This window comes from Dama dama, chromosome 33, assembly GCF_033118175.1.
Source record: "Dama dama isolate Ldn47 chromosome 33, ASM3311817v1, whole genome shotgun sequence".
Classification (NCBI taxonomy): domain Eukaryota; kingdom Metazoa; phylum Chordata; class Mammalia; order Artiodactyla; family Cervidae; genus Dama; species Dama dama.
Genome location: NC_083713.1, coordinates 8558556 through 8581656, shown reverse-complemented (window position 1 = coordinate 8581656; position 23101 = coordinate 8558556). Strand labels below are relative to the sequence as shown.

At 49.6% G+C, this 23101-nt stretch overlaps 1 protein-coding gene across 1 annotated transcript in view; it reads left to right on the top strand.

Annotated features, from left to right (window-relative positions):
- Positions 1 to 19567, top strand: part of LOC133050743 (liprin-alpha-2-like) — a 43386-nt gene extending 23819 nt beyond the window's left edge. The window contains 13 exon segments of the mRNA XM_061134998.1: positions 3068 to 3305; positions 3752 to 3800; positions 6557 to 6632; positions 6740 to 6854; positions 6857 to 6939; positions 8501 to 8560; positions 9055 to 9081; positions 15306 to 15481; positions 15571 to 15682; positions 17623 to 17689; positions 17816 to 18061; positions 18885 to 18994; positions 19391 to 19567. Of these exon segments, the coding sequence (XP_060990981.1) occupies positions 3068 to 3305; positions 3752 to 3800; positions 6557 to 6632; positions 6740 to 6854; positions 6857 to 6939; positions 8501 to 8560; positions 9055 to 9081; positions 15306 to 15481; positions 15571 to 15682; positions 17623 to 17689; positions 17816 to 18061; positions 18885 to 18994; positions 19391 to 19567 (1536 nt within the window).
- The last annotated feature ends 3534 nt before the right edge of the window (positions 19568 to 23101 follow it).

Sequence of the window (23101 nt, the reverse complement as noted above, 5' to 3'; positions counted from 1 at the left end):
GGGGGCTTCTGATGCTGGACTAGGGTCTGAGGCTGGGGGAATGTCTGATGCTAGACTAGGGTCTGAGGCTGGGGGAATGTCTGATGCTAGACTAGGGTCTGATGCTGGGGGAGGGCCTGTTTCTGGGCGACTGTCTGATGTTGCACTATGGTCTGATGCTGGGGAGGGCCTGATGCTGGGCTAGGGCCTAAGGCTGGGGTGGGGGGAACTTCTGATGCTGGACTAGGGTCTGAGGCTGGGGGAATGTCTGATGCTAGACTAGGGTCTGATGCTGGGGGAGGGCCTGTTTCTGGGCGACTGTCTGATGTTGCACTATGGTCTGATGCTGGACTAGGGCCTGATGCTGGGGGAGGAGGGCCTGATGCTGGGGCGCGGAGGGGGAAAATCTGATGCTGGACTAGGGCCTGATGCTGGTCTAGGGCCTGATGCTGGGGGAGGGTCTGATGCTGGACTAGGGCCGGATATTGAGGGGGTACGTCTGATGCTGGGGAGAACGTCTTGTTCTAGACTAGGGTCAGAAGTTCGGGGAGAGCCTGTTGCTGGCTGAGTGATGCTGGACTAGGGCTTCATGCTGAGGGGGGACTTCTGATGCTGGACTAGGGTCTGAGGCTGGGGGAATGTCTGATGCTAGACTAGGGTCTGATGCTGGGGGAGGGCCTGTTGCTGGGCAACTGTCTGATGTTGCACTATGGTCTGATGCTGGACTAGGGCCTGATGCTGGGGGAGGAAGGCCTGACGCTGGAGCGGGGAGGGGGAAAATCTGATGCTGGACTAGGGCCTGATGCTGGGGGAGGGTCTGATGCTGGACTAGGGCCAGATGTTGAGGGGATACGTCTGATGCTGAGGAGAACATCTTGTGCTAGACTAGGGTCAGAAGCTCGGGGACAGCCTGCTGCTGGCCGAGTGTCTGATGCTGGACTAGGGCTTCATGCTGAGGGGGGACTTCTGATGCTGGACTAGGGTCTGAGGCTGGGGGAATGTCTGATGCTAGACTAGGGTCTGATGCTGCGGAAGGGCCTGTTGCTGGGCGAGTGTCTGATGTTGCACTAGGGTCTGATGGTGGACTAGGGCCTCATGCTGGGAAGGAATGTCTGATGCTGTGGGGCGGTCTGATGATGGTGGGCAGCCTGCTCCCAGATGTACGCAGAGTTGTGATTATAAATCTCTATGAGAAATAAAAAAAAAAATCTCTATGAGAAATCTTTTTTTCATACTTTCCTGACCGCCTTTGTATGTTCTTTCTTTGTGAAGCATAATTGCTGTGCAATATTGGTTTGATTTCTGCCGTAAATCAACATGAATTAGCCCTAGGTGTGCGTATGTCCCGTCCCTCTTGAATCTCCCTCCCACCTCCCCTTGCTACCTTCTTCTTTCTATGGGTATATGAATAATAAAGAGTGTTGACTAAATTGACATAGAAAGCTCCCACACACAAGCGTGCACACGCACACTCCCTAGTGCATTCCCCTGGCCAGCCCGCCCGGGCACCCTCGGTGAGCCTTGACACCTGCACTCTCTTCCCACCCTCGGCCCGCTGCCCTCGCCTCTGCAGCAGAGGGGCCCTGGCCCCGAAGATGCTGAAGTGATGGAGCCTCTTGTCTCCGGATCCAAGGGCATGAACACCCCGTCGGTCATCCTTTGGGGACACCTATACTTCCGCCTTCTAGCCTTTCCATTCTCTCCATCCGTTTCTCTTACCAGAATGTCCATGTGATGACACGGGCTCCCATTACCAGCTCTGGCCTGTTCTCAGGGAGAGTCCAGCTTTCCCTCGGCACTCTTAAGTGGCAGTGGGAAATTTGGCTTCAGTACTTTATTGAAAGAAAGCAATAAATAATACTGTGATAAAAATTGTTCCAAAGTAAACTGTATGTACTTTCTCACATATTCAGGAAGTTCACAAAATATTAACAGAAAAACAGAATGGTAACAATGAACTGTACAGGTAAACTGAAGGCACTACCCACATGTAAAGAGACATGCCGTCTCTGTCTACCAAGCTATCAGCGGCATCATAAATAACACACCGTGATCTGAACGCATCTCTTGCTGGCTTTTTTAATGTGCCACTGAACAAGTAAAAGTTACATTTGCTACTTATACAATCCAGAATGGCTATGTCATCAAAATCTAAAAATGTATGCCTAGATCCATTCTTTAAACAAGTTTACAAACAGATGTAAAAAGATGGTTTACAGAAGAAAAAGGAGGCCTTTGTCAGAGCTGCATCATGCTGTCTGTCTGTCGGGGATGTGGCTCCTTCACCATCCAGCACATCGGCTCCGCAGCGGGCGCAGGGCATCGCGATTGGTCCCGGAAGAGTCTCAGTGGAGAGGAGGGATCCGGGTCCACAGAGGCCAGGTTGTGGGAGAGATTGTCATAGGCTTCTTCTAGTCATACTTTCAGCCCAGATTTCAGTAGAAGCTCACACTCAACACCCGTACTTTTACATCACTTCACGCTGCAGACAAAAAGCATTTCTTGCTGGAAAAAGTACAGTTTAGGTCAGTCGTTAAAATGCGACCATTGGTTGAAATTAAGTTTGCTCATTTCAGAGTGATTGTTGGAGAGCTTGGTTACATTCTGGAAGGATAATGCACACCGTGTCATGATGGTTTTACAATCGCAGGAAAACCCCTTCTCTCATGGTTTATCATTTAAAAATCAAACAAGAATAATGACAATAAATGCATCATTTACAAAAGCCCTATGATTGTTCATAGGCTTTATACAGACAAGCAGTACAGTACATTCATTTGAAAGACTAAAATCAGGTATCAGAAGATGAATTGATCTGAAAGGATATTTATAGCCTGAATATACAAGAATAAGTATCTATCTAAATGAAGTCATAAGTTTACATAAAGATAAGAAACATTAAATTCTAAAATATTTTCTCTCTGGTATGCATGAATTTTTCACTAATGAAAAACCCTGTAATGAAATCTCTTCAGGTCCATATAACAAGTAGTAACAGATTAAAGATTGCACTGCCGCGGTGGGAGGGACACCCGTGCCCAGGGACGCTAGGGAGCCTCGGGCCGTGGTCTGACCACTCCTGCGGCAGCGGGGTGCCAAGGTCACGTTCTCTGCCGCTGAGGGCTCTCCAGGGCCGACCTCCGGAGACCCGCCGACCCTCCACTCCCAGGGCGTGGCCTCCGTGCCCCCTCGGGACCAGGCCGGCCTGTGCTCACCCCGAAGCTCAGCAGGAGTGAGTCCTGAGTGTGGCGGAGTCCAGCCTCTGCGTTCCCGCCACGCTGCCGGGTCCCAGGAGCGCGGGAGGAAGCGTGTAAACCCAGAGTGCGGTCAGTCGTGGAACATCACACGGGCTGGAGGACACACACACTCACTCCCGCAGCAGCGCCCACTCCTACTCAGGGTCTGGGGAAACTTCTAGAGGGTGGATGATCCAGAGAGAGCGAGCCTGGGGGCTGCCACATGGGGGTCCCTGCCACCCGGGGTGGGGGTGGGGGCGGTCACACTAGAGCAGCAACGGCACATTCGATGACAGAAGCGCCGACATGGGGACAGCCACTGCACGTGACCAGCTGCCAGCCTCTCCTTAGACCTCCAGATTCACAGGGCTCCAGATTCACAGATTTGACACAGTCTGTTGTTACCCAATTTTACATTTGCCTCAATCCCTCAGCTGCCAGCTTTACGGGAAGAGGTACGAGATGACAAGACCACTATCAAATGTGAAGCCTCGACCCCCACCTCGCTGCGGTCCCTTCGGCTGGACCGGCTGCAGACAGGATGCTGTACACGGCCAGCCACACGGACGTCAGGGACGCCTGCAAGTAAGGGGCCTGCGCGCCTCATCGTCAGTTTCAGGAGCCCTGCGCCTCTTGTCTTCAAAGTTATGGAAGGATAATTTTAAAGGAATCCTACTGGATTCGGTGTCTGTGTTTAGGGGTGTGTGTGTGTGTGTGTGTGTGTTCTGGTAGGCAGGTTTCTCTGGAGCTGGTGTTAAGGTGGACGTCTAACTCTGTGTGTGTGTGCGTGTGCATGCGTGCACAAGTGGGTAGTTCTTTGTTGCTACGCATGGCAAATCTAGGGTGTTCTGGTGGCTTCATAGAGAACAATTCAAAATACAAAGATTTTCTGAACACAGTGGGTGATCTCAGTTCTGTCAGTCAGCCAGAGACAACATTGACTACAGGGAAAATGCCTTATCTATAAAACGTGAAAAATATTTTAGTGTTCCAGAAAAAATATCACTTGAATATAGTTTAACATTTATGGCATTATAGATGTGAGAATGAGTTGGTTTCTCAAAACTGTTTTCTTTCTATTAAGCCCCGATTTGTCTCAAAGGTATTCTTTTAATTGCTAAATTTACGCAGCCGACGCATCCACTTTCAGGCAATTGTTCAGGGTTGGTGAGTCTCAGATTTTCATGTTCCGTGGAAACTCCCGGGGAGAGCACTGCAGGCGCAGCAGGTGCTGGACGTGCTCCGTGAGGAGTGGAGGCCGAGGCCGCCGGGGCCGTCCGAGTCCCTGTGGGTCACGCGGTGTCCTGGGCGTGCGGGGACACCCCCGGGCCTCACGTAGCTCCTGCTCTCAATGCTGTCTTTCCTCTTCCCCTTGGCGCCATCTCGCAGGGGAAGCCGAGTCAGCAGGCTTGCTGAGCTGTGTGTGTCCTGAGGCCTCCCCGTGGGACTCGGCCCCAGCTCCAGGCTCTGAGCCGCGCAGCGCTGCAGGGCTGGGGCCCGGTGCTGGTGAAGGGGAGCCCTGCGAACCCTCGTAGGAGGTGCTGGGCTGTGCGGACGGTCAGTCTCAGAAAACAAGGCCACACCTGTTGTCTGGGTGGTGCCCCGAGTGTGGCATTTGATGGGAAGAGGCTCACACAGCATCTCGTTAGGAAAGACAGCTTGACCTTGGTGCTCATGTTCTGCTTTAACGCGCCTGTTGTCATCCACAGACGGTGTGACTTTCTCTCGGGCCTGTCTGTTCCCCATAGAATTCACTGTGTTTCTGAATGTCTTTCTCCCGTGACTCTAATTTTAAGGCGAGGAAGCATGCCACGTCACTTTACTGCTAGAGCAAGTGTTTTAATGAATTGCACTTGGGGACTCGGACTTGAATTTGATCCTCGAGGGGGCAGAGGAGAGTCCAGCTAAGTTGCCCTGCAGTGCGGCCCGAGCAGGGTCATCGCAGCATTCCACAGAGCAGGCAGCCCCCCAGGCTCGTCTCTCAAGCCGTCTCTGTAAAGAGAGGTTTCAGCTGAGAGTGAGCCGGTGACAGCAGAGTGGTGCGATATCTTACAGCCGAGGAAATAAACTCCAGCAGAAGCCAGGCGAGTCTTCCGTTTGCTTCTGGATGGTGGTTGTGGTTGGGACGCCAACTCCAGGCATGTGGTATATGCCTCGTTCCCCTGGGATATGGGAATTTTAAAAGTTTGCCTTTTCAGAAACTCTCCTTGAGCTATTAAGGGGCTTCCCCAGTAGCTCAAACGGTAAAGCGTCACCTGCAATGTCAGAAACCTGGGTTTGATCCCTGGGTTGGGAAGATCCCCTGGAGAAGGACATGGTAACCCACTCTAGTACTCTTGCCTGTAAAATGCCATGGACAGAGGAGCCTTCTAGGCTACAGTCCGTAGGGTCGCAAAAAGTCGGACACAACTGAGAGAATTCACTTTCACTTTCACTATTGAGCTATTAAGACACATGTTGTATTTTCGGGTATAATTATTCCTAGAAAATAGGATATTTACTATTCTAAGAAACCCAAGGTTGACTTAAAGGAAGAGTTACTTGAAATTTGATGTGAAACATTTGAGCTTGAAGCATACATAGACTTCACAGTCTTAAGTAAAGTCGCATGCTATCTGAGTGTCTTGTAAAGCTGCTGTGTTTCTTTAGGGAATTCCCTGGCAGTCCAATAGCTATGACTCTGCGCTTCCACTGCAGGGGCCTGGGGTTTGATCCCTGGTTGGAGAACGAGGGACCCGCAAGCCACACAGCGTCCTAGCCAAGATAATAACCAGGGTCTTAATGCAGCACACAGCTAATCAGCGGAAGAGCGGCATGGGAGAGCAGCAGCCCCACCCAGCCGTCCCCTTGCTCACTGGGTGAGTTCTGTGTGGAAAGTCTGCGTTGCTCCGCGTGGGTCTGTTGTGCAATGCTGTGCATCCCAGAAGCTCTCTCAGGGCCAGGCTCCTCTGCTCAGGCCCTGCTGTGGTTTCCTCTTCTACATATCTGTCCTCACTGTTTAGAAAGGGGAGAGTGGATGTTTCTCCTTGACTACCCTCCTCCCTTGGATGTGCAGACTTCTGAACCTTTAAGGTTGGCAATAACTCTTTCCTCCTGGAAGGAGGTGATTCTGTAGGGAATTGCGGGGAGTCATTCAGCATTCCATGACTCAGGTGTTCTTTGTAAAATGTCTGAACTGTCATTAAGTAGATGGTTTAGAAGATTAACGGAAAATGAGGAGATACGTACTGTTTCACTGTTGCACATTCATAAAGAGAATAAATACCTAGGTTAACTTGTTTGATATCAGTGTGTAGTAGTGATTCTTGAATTTTGAATGTCTCGTTACTTGTGGGCACGAGCTGCTTCAGGAAGCCTGGAGACAAGGCTTGGCGTTTTGCACAATGGGAGGGGCCGGCTGCTGTGGTCTGGCGGGAGGTGTGTATGCGCCCCCACCCCATGCCCACCCCACCCCGTCCTGGGCTGGGAGTGTCAGTCCCTCCACAGCCACGCATAACCTCCTGCCTCGTGTCTCCCGTCCCCAGCTCTGGGTCGGGATGCCGGCCTGGTATGTGGCTGCTTGCCCAGCCAGCGTGAAGAACGACGCCATCATGTCCGCCCTGTTGGGCACAGGGATCCAGCGTGAGATCGGCATCAGCAACCGCTGCGCCAGCTGAAGCTGCGGCTGGCGATCCGGGAGATCACGTCCCTGAGCAGCCCCTCCGCCCCTCCCACGTCCAGAACCGTGCACCTGCCCCCTTCCGTAGGGAGAGCTCACCCCCTCCCCTCCGCGTTTGTATCGCTTCTGGGCTTTTCTATACAGACGTCCGCTGCTCCAGCTTAAAGTTCTAGCATTCAAAACCATGACAGCTTTTCATTGTGGCAGTTGTGTTGTTAAAAGATAGAGGATGGAATACTTCAGACAGATTATTTTTGTAACAGCTGGGCTGCAGTGGCATTGTAACAGAGAAATGGGTGTTTTTGAAAACATAAAAAAGGGAGTTTTGAAAATGTGAAAACTGTAACAAAAGGAAGTTTTTGAAAATGTATTAAAACACATGGAAATATAAATGTCAAGAAAGTGAAAGAGAAAAGGCTTAGCCCCCAGGCTGCATTGCTTTCCCCTCATTTGACTTGTCTGGCCTGTGCTCTTCAGCAGTTTCCTTTTTGGGAGCTGTAGACCCTGGGGCTCTCGTACATCTGCCAGTTCACACCAAGTCGTGTCGTGTTCATCCAAGTTTCCTCCACGTGGGAAACCTTGAAAGTCCTGTAAGAGGGTCCTCCTCGTTGGAAAAGTTAAAGCAAATCTGGTGCAAACATGGCTTGCCGCCAGGAGATCAGCGCCGGCCAGCTCCTCATTTCTCGAGTGCGGACTGAGGACACAGCCCAGTCGCCAAGCTCGGTATGTCCACTCTGGAAAGGAACCCTGGTGAGGAGACGTGGCCTCCCAGACGTACCTGCCCTGAGGAGCTGCCCTGGCTCAGCTCACGATCATTGCACACGGAAAGCGTGAAGGCTTTCTCGTCCGTCTGGCCTCTAAGTGCGAGCGTGACGGTGGTGAGCTCACCCCGCACAGATGCGCTTGTTCTCAGCATATCTGCTCCGCTCTCTGTGCCCCGGAGGGCTCACCAGAGCCACCTTTTGAGAAATGGAGGTGCTGAGAGTTCCCCGGAGGTTTGATGAAGAGTCTCAGTAAAGGAGCTTCTTATGAGTTGAGTTTAACCGGCGGTGACCACAAGCAGCAGCCCCCGGGAGGAGGCTGCTCCCCGGGGATGGGGTACAGCAGCTCCCCAGGAGCCCGCCCGCCCCCTGGGGGCTCGGCTGTCTCAGCCGGCGATGCCGCGGGGTGCCGTTGCTGGAGCCCCCGCAGCTTCCTCTGATACAGAGAGACCCAGTCCCTGGCGGGCACCTGCTCAGGGCCGTGCCCCCAGAACCCAGAGCTGGCCGCTGTGCCCTGCCTGGGCAGGAGCCTTCTAAGCGCGCGGCATTCACAGCTCCTGGAGAATGCCTCCCTGCACTCAGCGGCGCCCCCGGGCGCTCTGTCCTCTCGCCGTCTCCCCTGGCTCAGGCGGTCAGCGCTGCAGGCGAAGCGCTGGGGCTCCCTCCTTGTGGCTGGGACCCAGTGTTAGGAGGGCAGGGTCATTCCAGGAGCAGGCCTGGCATGTTCTCCCTGCGCTGATGATGGGGCGGTGGGGGCCGGCCTCTGCCCCCGCCCGCCCCTCCGCGCCCGGGCTCCCGGTTCTGCCACCTGTCCTCTCTGCCACTGCTGCCCTGGCCGGGGTGTGGCTGGTCCCGGGGCCCCCTAGACCTCAGGAAACGTCTGGTGAGCACAGGAGATGGAGGCACTCATGGCCACGCCGCCAACCGCCAGTCCCGCGCGCGCTGCTCTCCCTCCCCGGGCGGCCCCACCTCAGGGCGGCCGTTCTCGGCCTTTTGGTGGAAAACAAAAATGTCGTTTCACATTCCATTTGTTCTGGATCAGTGTCTCTCTTAGGTATTGGTTAAACATATGAATAATCCATATTTAATCTTACGTTGTGTTTGTTTCAGGAACTTGAAGTTGGTAGACTTGCTCCCTGTAGAACAGACTCGATGCCTGTCTCCCTTCTGGGACCGCGGTTGAGCCCTGGGGCCTAGTGTTCTCTTCTGTGGGTGTGCTTGCTGGGGTGGGGGTGGGGGGCGCTCTTTGCATGAGATGTTGGGATTGAGGCCTTTGCATGGCTGCTGCCTGCTGCTCTGACCCTGTGACGCTTGTCTCCAAGTTCGGTTGCCCCTCCCCTGCAGAGTGAAGGTGCTCCTGTCCCCCACTCACCAGTCCTAATCGTTCTGCTCTTTTGTATCCCTAACCAAGTAACATCAGGAGGATGAGGAGGGAAGCTGGGCTCAGGTTGGAGACTTTCTGTAATGTATTCTTCACTATATATATAGCAACAAAAAGAATGGGAGGGTGAGAATTTGTAATTTACTTTTCTTGATGTTTTCAACACCTTGATTTAGTCAGAATACTGGTAACGATTTGAAAGCATTAGCTGAAGCAAAGCAAAAGATTAAAGAGAACGTCTCATGGACAGTTTTGAACATCTCTGGTAGTTAATTCTCATGGACATAAATCTCTTTGATACACGTTCTTTCCTGCAAAGCCCTATGGCTTGGGCAGCTACTTGGGTGGTGTGTTTCAGTCCCCGGTGGGGTAGCGTCAGTTACGAGATCTGCTAATGAGAAAATCATGTTTAAATAAATTTCCAACACAAGAGTTGCCATAGAGACGCTGCCTCTGTCGGTATTTACCGTGGACTGTCCTAGCCCTATGTGTTCCAAAGTCTTTCCTACTGATGGACTTCTCAGAAATTTAGCCTACTCTTGCTTAATGCACATGTTGAATTTTTAGGTCCCCAGTTGAACTCAAAAGCAAAAACTCTGTCACAACTGTTTTGCAACCTTGCTTTGAGACAGTTTGATTGAAAACAGTGATTTTCCTGCCTGTGACCCCACCGACTTTGTTCTGTGACACTCGACAAGTCGAAGTCTACCAGGTGTGGGCAGGAGTTTCCCTGAGGGGCTCCCTGGTGGCAGTGCTGTGTATGGACCCTGAAAGATACCTGTGTAACCAAAGAATCAAAGGAATTCTGAATCAGAGTTTTCCTGACCACAAGCTGAGAGGTGAAACACCCATTTCCCTCTATTTGTGCTTCAGAAGTAAAGCCAATTATATCACTTAACAGAAGAGCAAAGTGGCTATAATATGATTCTGTGAACTCCCCCTCCCCTTGATGCTGGGAGCCGTTATGGGGGGGTCCCGCCCGTGACAAAGTCATGAAGAAAATACTGGGCAGGCAAGGCCATCCGGGACCCCATCCGTGACGAGGTCACGAGGAAAACACCTGACAGGCAAGGCCGTCTAGGATAAGGGACCCTCCAGGTTGGCCTCGGCCTCTACCCTACCCTATATCCTCCCCCTTTATCTGCTGTTGTTCTTATTTGCCCTGCTGCAGATTCTTGTGTTGCCTGCCGAGAGCTCACCTGCTCTTCTTTCACTGAATAAAGACCAACTTAAAAGCTAATTAATAAATCTCCTGGACACTGGTACCCTATGAAGGGGCCAGGGATGAAGGAAATGCTTCAATTCAATCCCTTTTGCTGGCATTCTGGCTTGTTTGATAAATATGTGCTCTCATTGCACAAAATGCTCATGATTGTTCTAAACATCCTAAGCACAGTACACTAACAAAAGAAACTATTAAGCATAGGCCCCTTCGCGGGGTGAGAAAAGCTCCACAAATATTATAGCCACATATACACCTAATAGAAAATAGTTTAGATAGAGATTAGCTGGCGACTTCTTGCAGGTAATTAACTTTTAGACTAAGAGCCTATTTTGTGCCATATCTGCTGTTTTTGCAATCCTTTGCATTTCTGTTCTGTGAAAAATGTAATCCTATCTAGTTCCCATGGAGATGACACCTAATAGAAAGAAAATAGATTAACCACAAAAAAGACAGGGTCGGCTACTGAAGTTGCTTAAAGTTGCACCAGGTGCAAGCCATAAATTGTCAACAGATCTGAAAGCCAAAAGACATTATACATAGAGATTAACCATTAATAAGGCCCTAATAGGCACAGAGCCCTTTGGGGGGTGAAGAAGCCCTATTACAAAATACAAAAAATATTGTTTTAAAAGTGGTTATTAGATCAACGTTAGATTGATGTTAATGTGCTGAGGTTGTGCAGTAGAAACTATTGTTAATGTAGTTGCAGATCTAGTAAAATAAGAGTTTAGCCCTAGTGTAAAAACAATAAGATAATTGTTAATTTTAACCAAGAGCGCTAAACAGGGGCTGCCTCACCAGAGCCACAGAGTCTTTGTGTGTTAAACTTTTTAGATAAATTTAGCTGAGAATTTCTGCAAAAAGACTGACTTTTATGTTAACAAGATTGTATTTCTATTATGTTACAACTTGCTGTACCATGAGACTGCCAATTTTCTGTTTTCTGCTAACCTCAAGGCCAGAAGATAATGTACAAAAAAATCTATGGGAAAAGACTCTCATAAACAAAAAATATACAGAGCACACCTGGTTTCGTGAAGGACAAGCTGATGTTGTTAAACTAAGTCTGTATGCTTATCTGCCCCTTAGAAATGTACCAACTTAGGGTATAAAGGCTATGGTGAAAAATAAAGCAACTGCCAGACTCTGCCGCACCTTCCTGGTCTGGTCTCTCTCTCTCTCTCTCTCTCTCATTCGCCGACGCCGTTCATCCTGAGGGTTCCCCTCGATCCTGCTGGGGCTGGACCCCGGCACCTTGACTTAGGTATTCTGTGCCTCTGCTCCAGATAAATATCCTCATTAATTATTTAACCCAGTCAGTAATGACCATCAGTGAATTGAAAAGAGCGCATTTCACTGTTGCTTAAATACCAGTATATTTTACACTAAGAGGCAGAACTTTGCCTGCATCTTGGGAATTAAGCTGACATATAAATTAAGCTGAACGTTTGCTTTTTGCAATGGAAATCCAAACAAGGATGAGCCATGCCAACGACGCCAGAATTGCTAAGTTTTGGTCTTCAGCGTAAGCAAGAACCCCTTTCTGTGAAGCCGTCAAGGGCAGATGATGTAACGTGCATCTCCCCTGTGCTGGCACACAGTGACCTGCTCCTGAGCCAAAGGGAAGTTTGAGATGGCCTCGGGCTCTCCGGCAGAAGACATCAAGCTGTGGTCAGAGATTTTAATGTCTTAATTTAGCCAGTAGCGTCACCCAGGGGTCTACATGGGACTGTGCTATCCACTGGTGGTACCGGATTGAACGGGATCCGTGCCATCACTCTCACCTTGTTCAGAGTTCAGAAAACTGATTTGTGTTTGTGACCGTTTCAGTGATGGAAAAATAGACCCTACAGAGTCTCTTCTGTGCCAAATGTTCTCTTTTCCTGAGAGAGCCCTGTTGTGTGCATTTTTTCCACGGGCTGGGATGACAGCCCAGGAGATGTGGGTCTCCCTGGGACTGAGCCTGATCCTCCCAGGAACTTATATTATCGACCACTAAAATGTGAATAGACTATATAACGAGTGAACAAAAATGAGGAGGCTTCTCCTTCCATGGAATTCTCTATTTAGCAAAGTCTTTGCATTCTGTGTCTATTTAAAAATCCATAATCAACAAGTAAGAAAATAATACCACATATTCATGCTCTAAGTGTCAGGCTTATGAGATGAGAGTTGTAATTGAAAGAGTGAAAACACATGATACTGTGATGATGTAAAAATGTTTCATGTTTATCTCCACTCATGATTATTTATAGAAATGTATTTTCTAATAGAAAGTTGTTTTTTTTTTTCTATTAGAACTTGAGTGTTCTTGTTGGAGTTTTTATGATTCCTTCTAGCTTTTTTGGTGTAAATAGTAGATCAGAGGCCAATTTCTGAAACAATCCACGCTGGTAGTCAGGAAGTATTAGGTCCAAGAATTCCATAATGTACGGAATTCCTCAGCACATACCTTAGTCTTCTTGGACTGAAGAACGTCAAGTGCCTTCTTTGGTGTGTGTGTATATACATGTCAGGTGTCCACTGTCACTGTGCAGATCTTGCACATATTCCATTAGATCTATTCCTGAGGAGTTCATAGGTTTTGATGACATTATAATTAAGGGTATTCTTCAAAATTTCAATTTCTGGCTTATTTCTAGTATTTAGAAATAGAGTGCATTTTTACATGTTGACCTTGTATACTGCAACTTTGCTGAACTCACTTTCATGCTTGTAACTGTTTTGTCGATTCATTTTCCATGTTAATCATCATGTCATCAGCAAAGACAGTTGTATTGCTTTTTCAGTTCATGTGATTTCGATTTCTTTTTTCTTGTCTTGTTACAGTGGCTAGGAGTTCCAGTACAGAGTGGAATAAAAGACATAAGAGCAGACGTCCTTGCTCTGTTCCTGATCTTTGGGAGAAAGCACCATATGATGTCAGCTCTACATGTTTCATAGATGCTATTCATGAGGTTGAGGCAGTTTTCTTCCGTTCCTAGATTGCTAAGACTTCCACATATCAGTGATGAATATTGTCAGATGCCTTTTCTCTATCTTTTAAGGTAATACTGTGGTTTTTATTTTCAGCCCATTGATGTGGTGGATTTCACTGATTTTTTCCAAATGTTGGCCTAATCTTATGTTCTTGGGATAAACCCTGCTTGTCATGATACCTTGTAGTTTTCAATGGTAACTGATTTCCTGATGAGTCTTTAAGGAATTTTGCATCTGTGTCTCAGAGGCATACTGATATTCTTGTAATATGTTTGTGTGGTTTTGGTATCAAGAGAATTCTGGCCTCAGAATGAGTTGGGTGTTATTTTTGTCACTATTTTGGAATAGTTTGTGTTAACTGGGATTTTCTTCATAGCTGTTTGTTAGGATTCACTGGTAAAGTCATTTAGGGTAGAGATTTTGTGTGTGTGGGTGTGTGGGTGGATAGGATTTCTAACTACAGATTTGAGTTTTAATAGATCCAGGTCATCTGTTTCTTACTGAGTGGCTCTCATAGGTTGTGTCTTTCAAGAAAGTAGGGTATTTTATCTAAGCTGCCTAACATTGTTCACAGTTTGCCCTATCCTTCCAGTGTCTGTAGGATCTGTACTGATGCTCCCTCTGTGATTCTTGACATTGGTAGTTTATGTCTTCTCTTCTTTCTTCATCACTCTGCTTAGTCAATTTTACGGATACTTCTGAAGAACCTGATTTTAGTTTCTTCATTTCGTTTTGTTTCTCTGGTTCCCATTTCATTGATTTTTGCTCTTTCTTTTTCTTCTTTCTGTGGATTTCATTTGTTCTTTTATTAGTTTTCTAAGATAGAGTCTTAGACTATTGATTCACAATCTTTCTTCATTTGTGTACGTATTTAACACTATCCGTTTCCCTCCAGGTACTGATTTAACCATGTCCTGTAGCTTTTAGCATATTGTATATGCACTGTCATCCACTTCAAATTATTTCCCATTTCATTTGTGATTTCTTCTTTGCCACATGAATTCTTTAGACATATGCTAATTTCCTGATGTTTGGGAGATTCCTGGATATCAGGGGTTTTTTAATTTCTATTTTGATTCTGTTGAGATCAGAAAACATCCTTTGCATGATTTTAGTCACTTTAAGTATGCTGAGATTGGTCTGTCTTTTGCAGAATGTCCTGTGTCCCCTTGAAAAGAGTGTTATCGTGCTGCTGTTGGACGGAGTGCTCTATAAAGTGTCAGTGAGATCAGGTTGGGTGATAGTGCTGTTTAAGAGGGCTTCCCTGGTAGCTCAGATGGTAAAGAATCTGCCTGCAATGTGGGAGACCTGGGTTTGATCCTTGGGTTGGGAAGATCCCCTGGAGGAGCATTGGCAACCCACTCCAGTATTCTAGCCTGGAGAACTGTTTAAAAGCTTCTACATCCTCACTGACCTTGGATGGTTGTCTGCCTGGCTTCCCTGTTCAATCAGTTATTGAGTCACTGAGAGGAAGATTGAGGTCCCTGACTGTAATTGTGGGTTTGTCTATTTCTTCTTTCAGTCGAGTTTAGTTCTTGTATTCCTTATCTCTTCTTTTTAAACCTATTTTTAATTCACTTAACTGACTTTGAAATTAGCAGATGTTTTGCTAGAGAAATTTAGAAAACAAAGTGTTCAAACTAAAATTAAAGCCAGCCAGAGATGTTTTTAGTGAGTAGAGTTAGGTTGATCCTTCAAACTTGTTCATGAGTCATGGTCATTCTTTGTTGATATATTATTATATTACATATAAAAGCTATTTCAGAGAAGTAATGTGCAGTCAGTTACAGTTTTATCATGGTTTGGTCGATAGGTTAAATTTATTACCACAGATGAGTCATAGACTTTTAATGGTGTAGTTTCTTTGTCTAAAACTTTGCCAGCAAATTTAAAAGGTAGCAAATAAAAGATCAAATTATTTTGAAGTTATGAGCAACAATGTTGTCTTTAGCTTAGCCTTTGAGAATATGTAATTGTTTAAAAATCCATTTTTAAGATGACTTAAATGGCCCTTGTGACTGTTTCCATGGGGTTTTTTGTTGTTGTTGTTTTTCCTGAATTAACCATCCTTCGTTATTGAAAGCAGACCCTTGCATACAGGGACGTGAGCCTCGAGCGGATCGGCACCGAGTGACTGCCCAGCCTGGGCCTCCGGCAGTGCCGCAGCTACCTCATGGAGTGCCTTGTGGACACGCGGATGCTGGACCACTTGACCGAGAAAGACCTTTGCGGACGACTGAAAATGGTTGACAGTTTTCACAGGTCAGTCAGTGCAAGTAGTTCTTACTAGTTGGCTGAGAGACGTTTGCCTGTGGCCAGGTCTAACTTTTTTCTTTTTCTCTTGGAAACAGAAACAGTTTGCAGTGTGGAATTGTGTGCCTGTGAAGGTTGAATTATGACTGAAAAGAACTGGAAAGGAAAAGAGAAGAAAGCCAGAATGAACTAGCACAGAATGAAAGGCTAGTACAGTCCTATTTCTTGGTTCCCAGTGTATAAGCCGCCTCAGAGATTTCCTATTGGAAAGGAAAATTCAGGAAATGCTTTCCGAGGAGAAATCACACCTCGCATCATTACAGAGGAGGCAGATGGGAAGGAGTGTTTGAGATCGGCCTCTGTGGCCAGAGAACTTGTGCTCTGCCCTCGGGCTCACATCGCTCTGCAGGTTGTGTGTCTTGAGGGGAGAGCACTTCCCCACGACTCTGGAGATCTCCCTGTGACTGTGCCATGCGTCCTGTTCCACTCACAAATGCTGCTGCAGGCTGCAGATCACTCCAGAGCCGAGAAGGGCAGGGCCCGCTGTGCACGCCTGTGAGTGTGAAGAACACTGCTCTGGCCCCCCGTCAAAGGACGTGAGGAGGCAGCATGGTCCTGTGCCCAGGCCGGAGGGGGTGTCCTTGACGATGGAGTGGGAGCCTCTCCGCTGGGGCGGGAGGAAGGCGGAGGCACTTCAGTTGCCAGGCGGGTGGGGAGGCCGGAGGGGACGCGGGCTGTCCATGCGGGGTCTCCCTGGGGCAGTGCCTCGCTGTGCGCTTGTGGCTCTGAGCGCCTGAGTACAATGGAGCGATTCTCAATAAGGCGTTAGCTGTAGGGCTTCCCTGGTGGTCCAGCGGGTTAGAATCATCCGCCTGCTAATGCAGGGGACAATAGTTCGATCCCAGGCCTGGGAAGGCCCCATACGCCATGAGGTGACAAGCCCCCGTGCCCTCGAGCCTGGGTTCCACAACAAGAGAAGCCACTGCACTGTGAAGCCTGACCGTGATAACCGGAGAAAGTGTGCACACAGCACCAGAGACGCATCACAGCCGAAAATAAATAAAATAAAATTTCAAAACAGATATTCCCCATTAAACACAGGGTAAGACCTCCCCGAACATTCAGAAAATAGATCACTGATAGCAGTAACAGTAACAAAACTTACTGAACGAGGCCAGGTACCTTCATAGGTTCATTCACTTAATCCTTACTATCGCCCTGTGCATGTAAGTGCCGTTTTCATCTCCAGTTTTTACTAAGAAGGAAAGTAAAGATAAAAATACGGCTGGGGAGATGGTCCATTGAAAGCTCATCTTGGTGTGATTGAGTTCATTTGAGTCATTAGAAAACCTATTTAAATTTTGCTATTTAAGTTTTAGTCTCCCTCAAAGTTATTTTATATTGAAACGTTGGTTTCTGCTTAGGAATGGTGTCTGTGAGTTGTGTTTTGGGGAGCAACTGGATGGCCTTACCCTATTCCAGGCCCCGTGTGCTTGGGGGACTGTTTCATAAGTGTACTGAAAACACACAAAACATTAATTCCCCGTGACACACAACCGTGACTCGTTCAGCCCCACACTGTAGTTCTTCTCTTCACTGGATGTTAAGGAGACGTGAGTGTGACAAGGAGAATCGGACACCTGAAGAAGCATCCATGGGCTCTGTTCAGTGTGAGACAGGGCTGGTTACAGCTTGAAAATGTTTCCATGGCAAATGACAGTGTGTTGTATTATATAGCAAGATGTGATTTCTCCAAAGTGAGAGGTGAAACCTGCTAACTGTCAGGAGGAATGTCCACCCGGGCAACCAGGGTGGTCCAGTTAGGGTGCAGTCAGGGTCCTGGCACGCGTGTTACCCCACCCTTGCCACGCTCCTCTGGTCCCAGTTTGGGCAAATCAGTCACATGGTCATCACGAATGGGGTCAAATACACGTGGACAAAAGTGCAGTAGCAAACTCGGCCATTTAAAGGGCTGGTGGCTTTTTGTTTTTGTCCTTTGTTTTAAAATCTGTCTTGTTTTCTGCCCTGTAATTTCCAAGGATGATGATAACAGCTTGAGGAGGGCGCCTTCTTGGAGGAAAACATTCAGACCACAGGATGTCTGTGGCTCAGCTGCTGCGTGCGCAGAGTCTCTGCCCGCAAACCGCCAGGTCCCGTCCTCGCTGTCCCCACCCTCGGGCCCCTGCACGCTGTCAGTCGATGGGGCGAAGGAAGAAGGTGAGGCCGAGAGAGGTCCTCCCCCGAGTTCAGCCGGGCCGTAAGTACACCGGCTTGGTGTACTTTCAAACCCAGCTCTGGTTTTCCCTCTGACGGCCTCCCTGCCGGAGAACGCTGCTCGTCCAGGCTGGGTGCCCGGGGCCGCTGTGTCCCCACTTGATGGCAAGACAGACGGCCAGACAGCCTGGGCCGGGGTCAGGCTCTGTGGCTCAGACGCCTTGTGCACGCGCCCCCCATGCCGCCAGGGTCCCGTCCGTGACAGCGGCGTCTCAGGGGCTCCTTTCTCCCTGGTTGGCGGTGCCGGCCACACTGGGGGATCCCAGAGGGAGTGTGCGCTCACCCCGAGGGAGCGGGGCCTGGAGGGTCTCTTTGGTGCCGTTTTGTTCCTGTTATTAGCCCTTCCCACGAGTAGATTCATAAGCTTTGCTCTCACTTGCTCTGACAGAGCAAAGTGTTAAGCTGGGCACTTCGGTGAGGGGGCTTACAGGGAAGCAGCATCGTCTCTTCACCAGAACTCAATGACACGCTTCACCAGGGGTGGGGGAGACCCAGGGACGCTCTCCTGTTTTAAACGGCATTTTCCTTCCAAGGAGCATGCAGCTCATTTTACAGATCTTAACTGCAGCTTAGCTTTAGTCGATTGAAGAGTCTTACTGCTTGCTTTTTTATTTTCCATTCTCCTCATTATAAATCCAACATTTCCCTGCCAGATGCACACGCTGGCATAGACATTAGAGTTTAGATAAATTAGAAAGAATCCTAGAAAGAGGTGTTGGGAATATAATATATGGCAGATGACCTTTTACAAACCCCGTGAGATAGGCGGGGTATAAACTGTGTAACTGGGTTGTTTTCAAGGCTTTTGAAGTCGCAGTGCAGCAGGTGTCCGGGGGGCTTAGAATCAGAGGGTTTAGATAGGTGGCCTGCTCCATCAGCAGCCCCCGCTGTCTTCAGCCCTCTCTGGAACCCTGGCCAGAGACTCATCAGATGTGTTCCTGAGGGGCCCAGGGGAAGACGGAAAATGTTGAATTGGGGGCAGCGGGTTTCTGCTAGGGGGTTATGGAGATTTCCTAGTCAACTTGGAGTTGGGGGTCGGGGCCGACCCATTGGGCCCTACAGCCTGTACTGTGATGAGAAAACAACATTAGTGGTGACATTTCCGAGGGAGGCTGAGACTGAGTTTCCGCTTTCTTAGATCAGCCCCGTGCTCTGCCCTCCCTGAAGCGGCCTGTGGAGAGCGGCATGGCCCCCAGGACAGCAGATCACGGGGCTCCAGGCCACGAGGGCCCGGCCACTGACCCACAAGTAGCTGGTCCCTTCCCACGTCCCGATCTCACAGATCCAGTCCAGAGGGCTGGAAGAGACGTCATGCATCCCTGTGAATCTGGAGGTCTAAGGAGAGGCTGGCAGCTGGTCACGTGCAGTGGCTGTCCCCATGTCGGCGCTTCTGTCATCGAATGTGCCGTTGCTGCTCTAGTGTGACCGCCCCCACCCCCACCCCGGGTGGCAGGGACCCCCATGTGGCAGCCCCCAGGCTCGCTCTCTCTGGATCATCCACCCTCTAGAAGTTTCCCCAGACCCTGAGTAGGAGTGGGCGCTGCTGCGGGAGTGAGTGTGTGTGTCCTCCAGCCCGTGTGATGTTCCACGACTGACCGCACTCTGGGTTTACACGCTTCCTCCCGCGCTCCTGGGACCCGGCAGCGTGGCGGGAACGCAGAGGCTGGACTCCGCCACAGTCAGGACTCACTCCTGCTGAGCTTCGGGGTGAGCACAGGCCGGCCTGGTCCCGAGGGGGCACGGAGGCCACGCCCTGGGAGTGGAGGGTCGGCGGGTCTCCGGAGGTCGGCCCTGGAGAGCCCTCAGCGGCAGAGAACGTGACCTTGGCGCCCCGCTGCCGCAGGAGTGGTCAGACCACGGCCCGAGGCTCCCTAGCGTCCCTGGGCACGGGTGTCCCTCCCACCGCGGCAGTGCAATCTTTAATCTGTTACTACTTGTTATATGGACCTGAAGAGATTTCATTACAGGGTTTTTCATTAGTGAAAAATTCATGCATACCAGAGAGAAAATATTTTAGAATTTAATGTTTCTTATCTTTATGTAAACTTATGACTTCATTTAGATAGATACTTATTCTTGTATATTCAGGCTATAAATATCCTTTCAGATCAATTCATCTTCTGATACCTGATTTTAGTCTTTCAAATGAATGTACTGTACTGCTTGTCTGTATAAAGCCTATGAACAAACATAGGGCTTTTGTAAATGATGCATTTATTGTCATTATTCTTGTTTGATTTTTAAATGATAAACCATGAGAGAAGGGGTTTTCCTGCGATTGTAAAACCATCATGACACGGTGTGCATTATCCTTCCAGAATGTAACCAAGCTCTCCAACAATCACTCTGAAATGAGCAAACTTAATTTCAACCAATGGTCGCATTTTAACGACTGACCTAAACTGTACTTTTTCCAGCAAGAAATGCTTTTTGTCTGCAGCGTGAAGTGATGTAAAAGTACGGGTGTTGAGTGTGAGCTTCTACTGAAATCTGGGCTGAAAGTATGACTAGAAGAAGCCTATGACAATCTCTCCCACAACCTGGCCTCTGTGGACCCGGATCCCTCCTCTCCACTGAGACTCTTCCGGGACCAATCGCGATGCCCTGCGCCCGCTGCGGAGCCGATGTGCTGGATGGTGAAGGAGCCACATCCCCGACAGACAGACAGCATGATGCAGCTCTGACAAAGGCCTCCTTTTTCTTCTGTAAACCATCTTTTTACATCTGTTTGTAAACTTGTTTAAAGAATGGATCTAGGCATACACTTTTAGATTTTGATGACATAGCCATTCTGGATTGTATAAGTAGCAAATGTAACTTTTACTTGTTCAGTGGCACATTAAAAAAGCCAGCAAGAGATGCGTTCAGATCACGGTGTGTTATTTATGATGCCGCTGATAGCTTGGTAGACAGAGACGGCATGTCTCTTTACATGTGGGTAGTGCCTTCAGTTTACCTGTACAGTTCATTGTTACCATTCTGTTTTTCTGTTAATATTTTGTGAACTTCCTGAATATGTGAGAAAGTACATACAGTTTACTTTGGAACAATTTTTATCACAGTATTATTTATTGCTTTCTTTCAATAAAGTACTGAAGCCAAATTTCCCACTGCCACTTAAGAGTGCCGAGGGAAAGCTGGACTCTCCCTGAGAACAGGCCAGAGCTGGTAATGGGAGCCCGTGTCATCACATGGACATTCTGGTAAGAGAAACGGATGGAGAGAATGGAAAGGCTAGAAGGCGGAAGTATAGGTGTCCCCAAAGGATGACCGACGGGGTGTTCATGCCCTTGGATCCGGAGACAAGAGGCTCCATCACTTCAGCATCTTCGGGGCCAGGGCCCCTCTGCTGCAGAGGCGAGGGCAGCGGGCCGAGGGTGGGAAGAGAGTGCAGGTGTCAAGGCTCACCGAGGGTGCCCGGGCGGGCTGGCCAGGGGAATGCACTAGGGAGTGTGCGTGTGCACGCTTGTGTGTGGGAGCTTTCTATGTCAATTTAGTCAACACTCTTTATTATTCATATACCCGTAGAAAGAAGAAGGTAGCAAGGGGAGGTGGGAGGGAGATTCAAGAGGGACGGGACATACGCACACCTAGGGCTAATTCATGTTGATTTACGGCAGAAATCAAACCAATATTGCACAGCAATTATGCTTCACAAAGAAAGAACATACAAAGGCGGTCAGGAAAGTATGAAAAAAAGATTTCTCATAGAGATTTTTTTTTTTATTTCTCATAGAGATTTATAATCACAACTCTGCGTACATCTGGGAGCAGGCTGCCCACCATCATCAGACCGCCCCACAGCATCAGACATTCCTTCCCAGCATGAGGCCCTAGTCCACCATCAGACCCTAGTGCAACATCAGACACTCGCCCAGCAACAGGCCCTTCCGCAGCATCAGACCCTAGTCTAGCATCAGACATTCCCCCAGCCTCAGACCCTAGTCCAGCATCAGAAGTCCCCCCTCAGCATGAAGCCCTAGTCCAGCATCAGACACTCGGCCAGCAGCAGGCTGTCCCCGAGCTTCTGACCCTAGTCTAGCACAAGATGTTCTCCTCAGCATCAGACGTATCCCCTCAACATCTGGCCCTAGTCCAGCATCAGACCCTCCCCCAGCATCAGGCCCTAGTCCAGCATCAGATTTTCCCCCTCCCCGCCCCAGCGTCAGGCCTTCCTCCCCCAGCATCAGGCCCTAGTCCAGCATCAGACCATAGTGCAACATCAGACAGTTGCCCAGCAACAGGCCCTCCCCCAGCATCAGACCCTAGTCTAGCATCAGACATTCCCCCAGCCTCAGACCCTAGTCCAGCATCAGAAGTCCCCCCTCAGCATGAAGCCCTAGTCCAGCATCAGACACTCAGCCAGCAACAGGCTCTCCCCGAGCTTCTGACCCTAGTCTAGAACAAGACGTTCTCCCCAGCATCAGACGTACCCCCTCAATATCCGGCCCTAGTCCAGCATCAGACCCTCCCCCAGCATCAGGCCCTAGACCAGCATCAGGCCCTAGTCCAGCATCAGATTTTCCCCCTCCGCGCCCCAGCATCAGGCCCTCCTCCCCCAGCATCAGGCCCTAGTCCAGCATCAGACCATAGTGCAACATCAGACAGTCGCCCAGAAACAGGCCCTCCCCCAGCATCAGACCCTAGTCTAGCATCAGACATTCCCCCAGCCTCAGACCCTAGTCCAGCATCAGAAGTTCCCCCCACCCCAGCCTTAGGCCCTAGCCCAGCATCAGACCATAGTGCAACATCAGACAGTCGCCCAGAAACAGGCCCTCCCCCAGCATCAGACCCTAGTCTAGCATCAGACATTCCCCCAGCCTCAGACCCTAGTCCAGCATCAGAAGTCCCCCCCCCCCCCGCCTCAGCATGAGGCCCTAGTTCAGCATCAGACACTCGGCCAGCAGCAGGCTGTCCCCGAGCTTCTGACCCTAGTCTAGCACAAGACGTTCTCCCCAGCATCAGACGTACCCCCTCAACATCCGGCCCTAGTCCAGCGTCAGGCCCTCCCCCAGAAGGGGGGCATGGCAGCCCCACTTGTCTGATCCTCCTGAGCACACTCAGGCAGCCCCCGAGCAGCAGGACAACAGCTCTTGCAGGAGGTGCATCTGTAGGAATCACCTGCGGAGCAGCAGCAGCTGGGGTCTGTTTCAGGTCAAGGAGTGGCGAGGGGGCACTTGTGCAGGAGGCAGCGGTGCTGTGGGCACGCTCCCCAGCTCTGCTTCTCCCCGTGGGGGCTCTGCTCTCCTGCTCTCTCACGGGCCCCAGGGCAGTGTCCTTCCAGATTCACGGTCGCCTTGATATCTCAAGCCCAAGTCCTGAGTTGCGTCCCAGTCCGGCTAGGCAGAGGCCTGG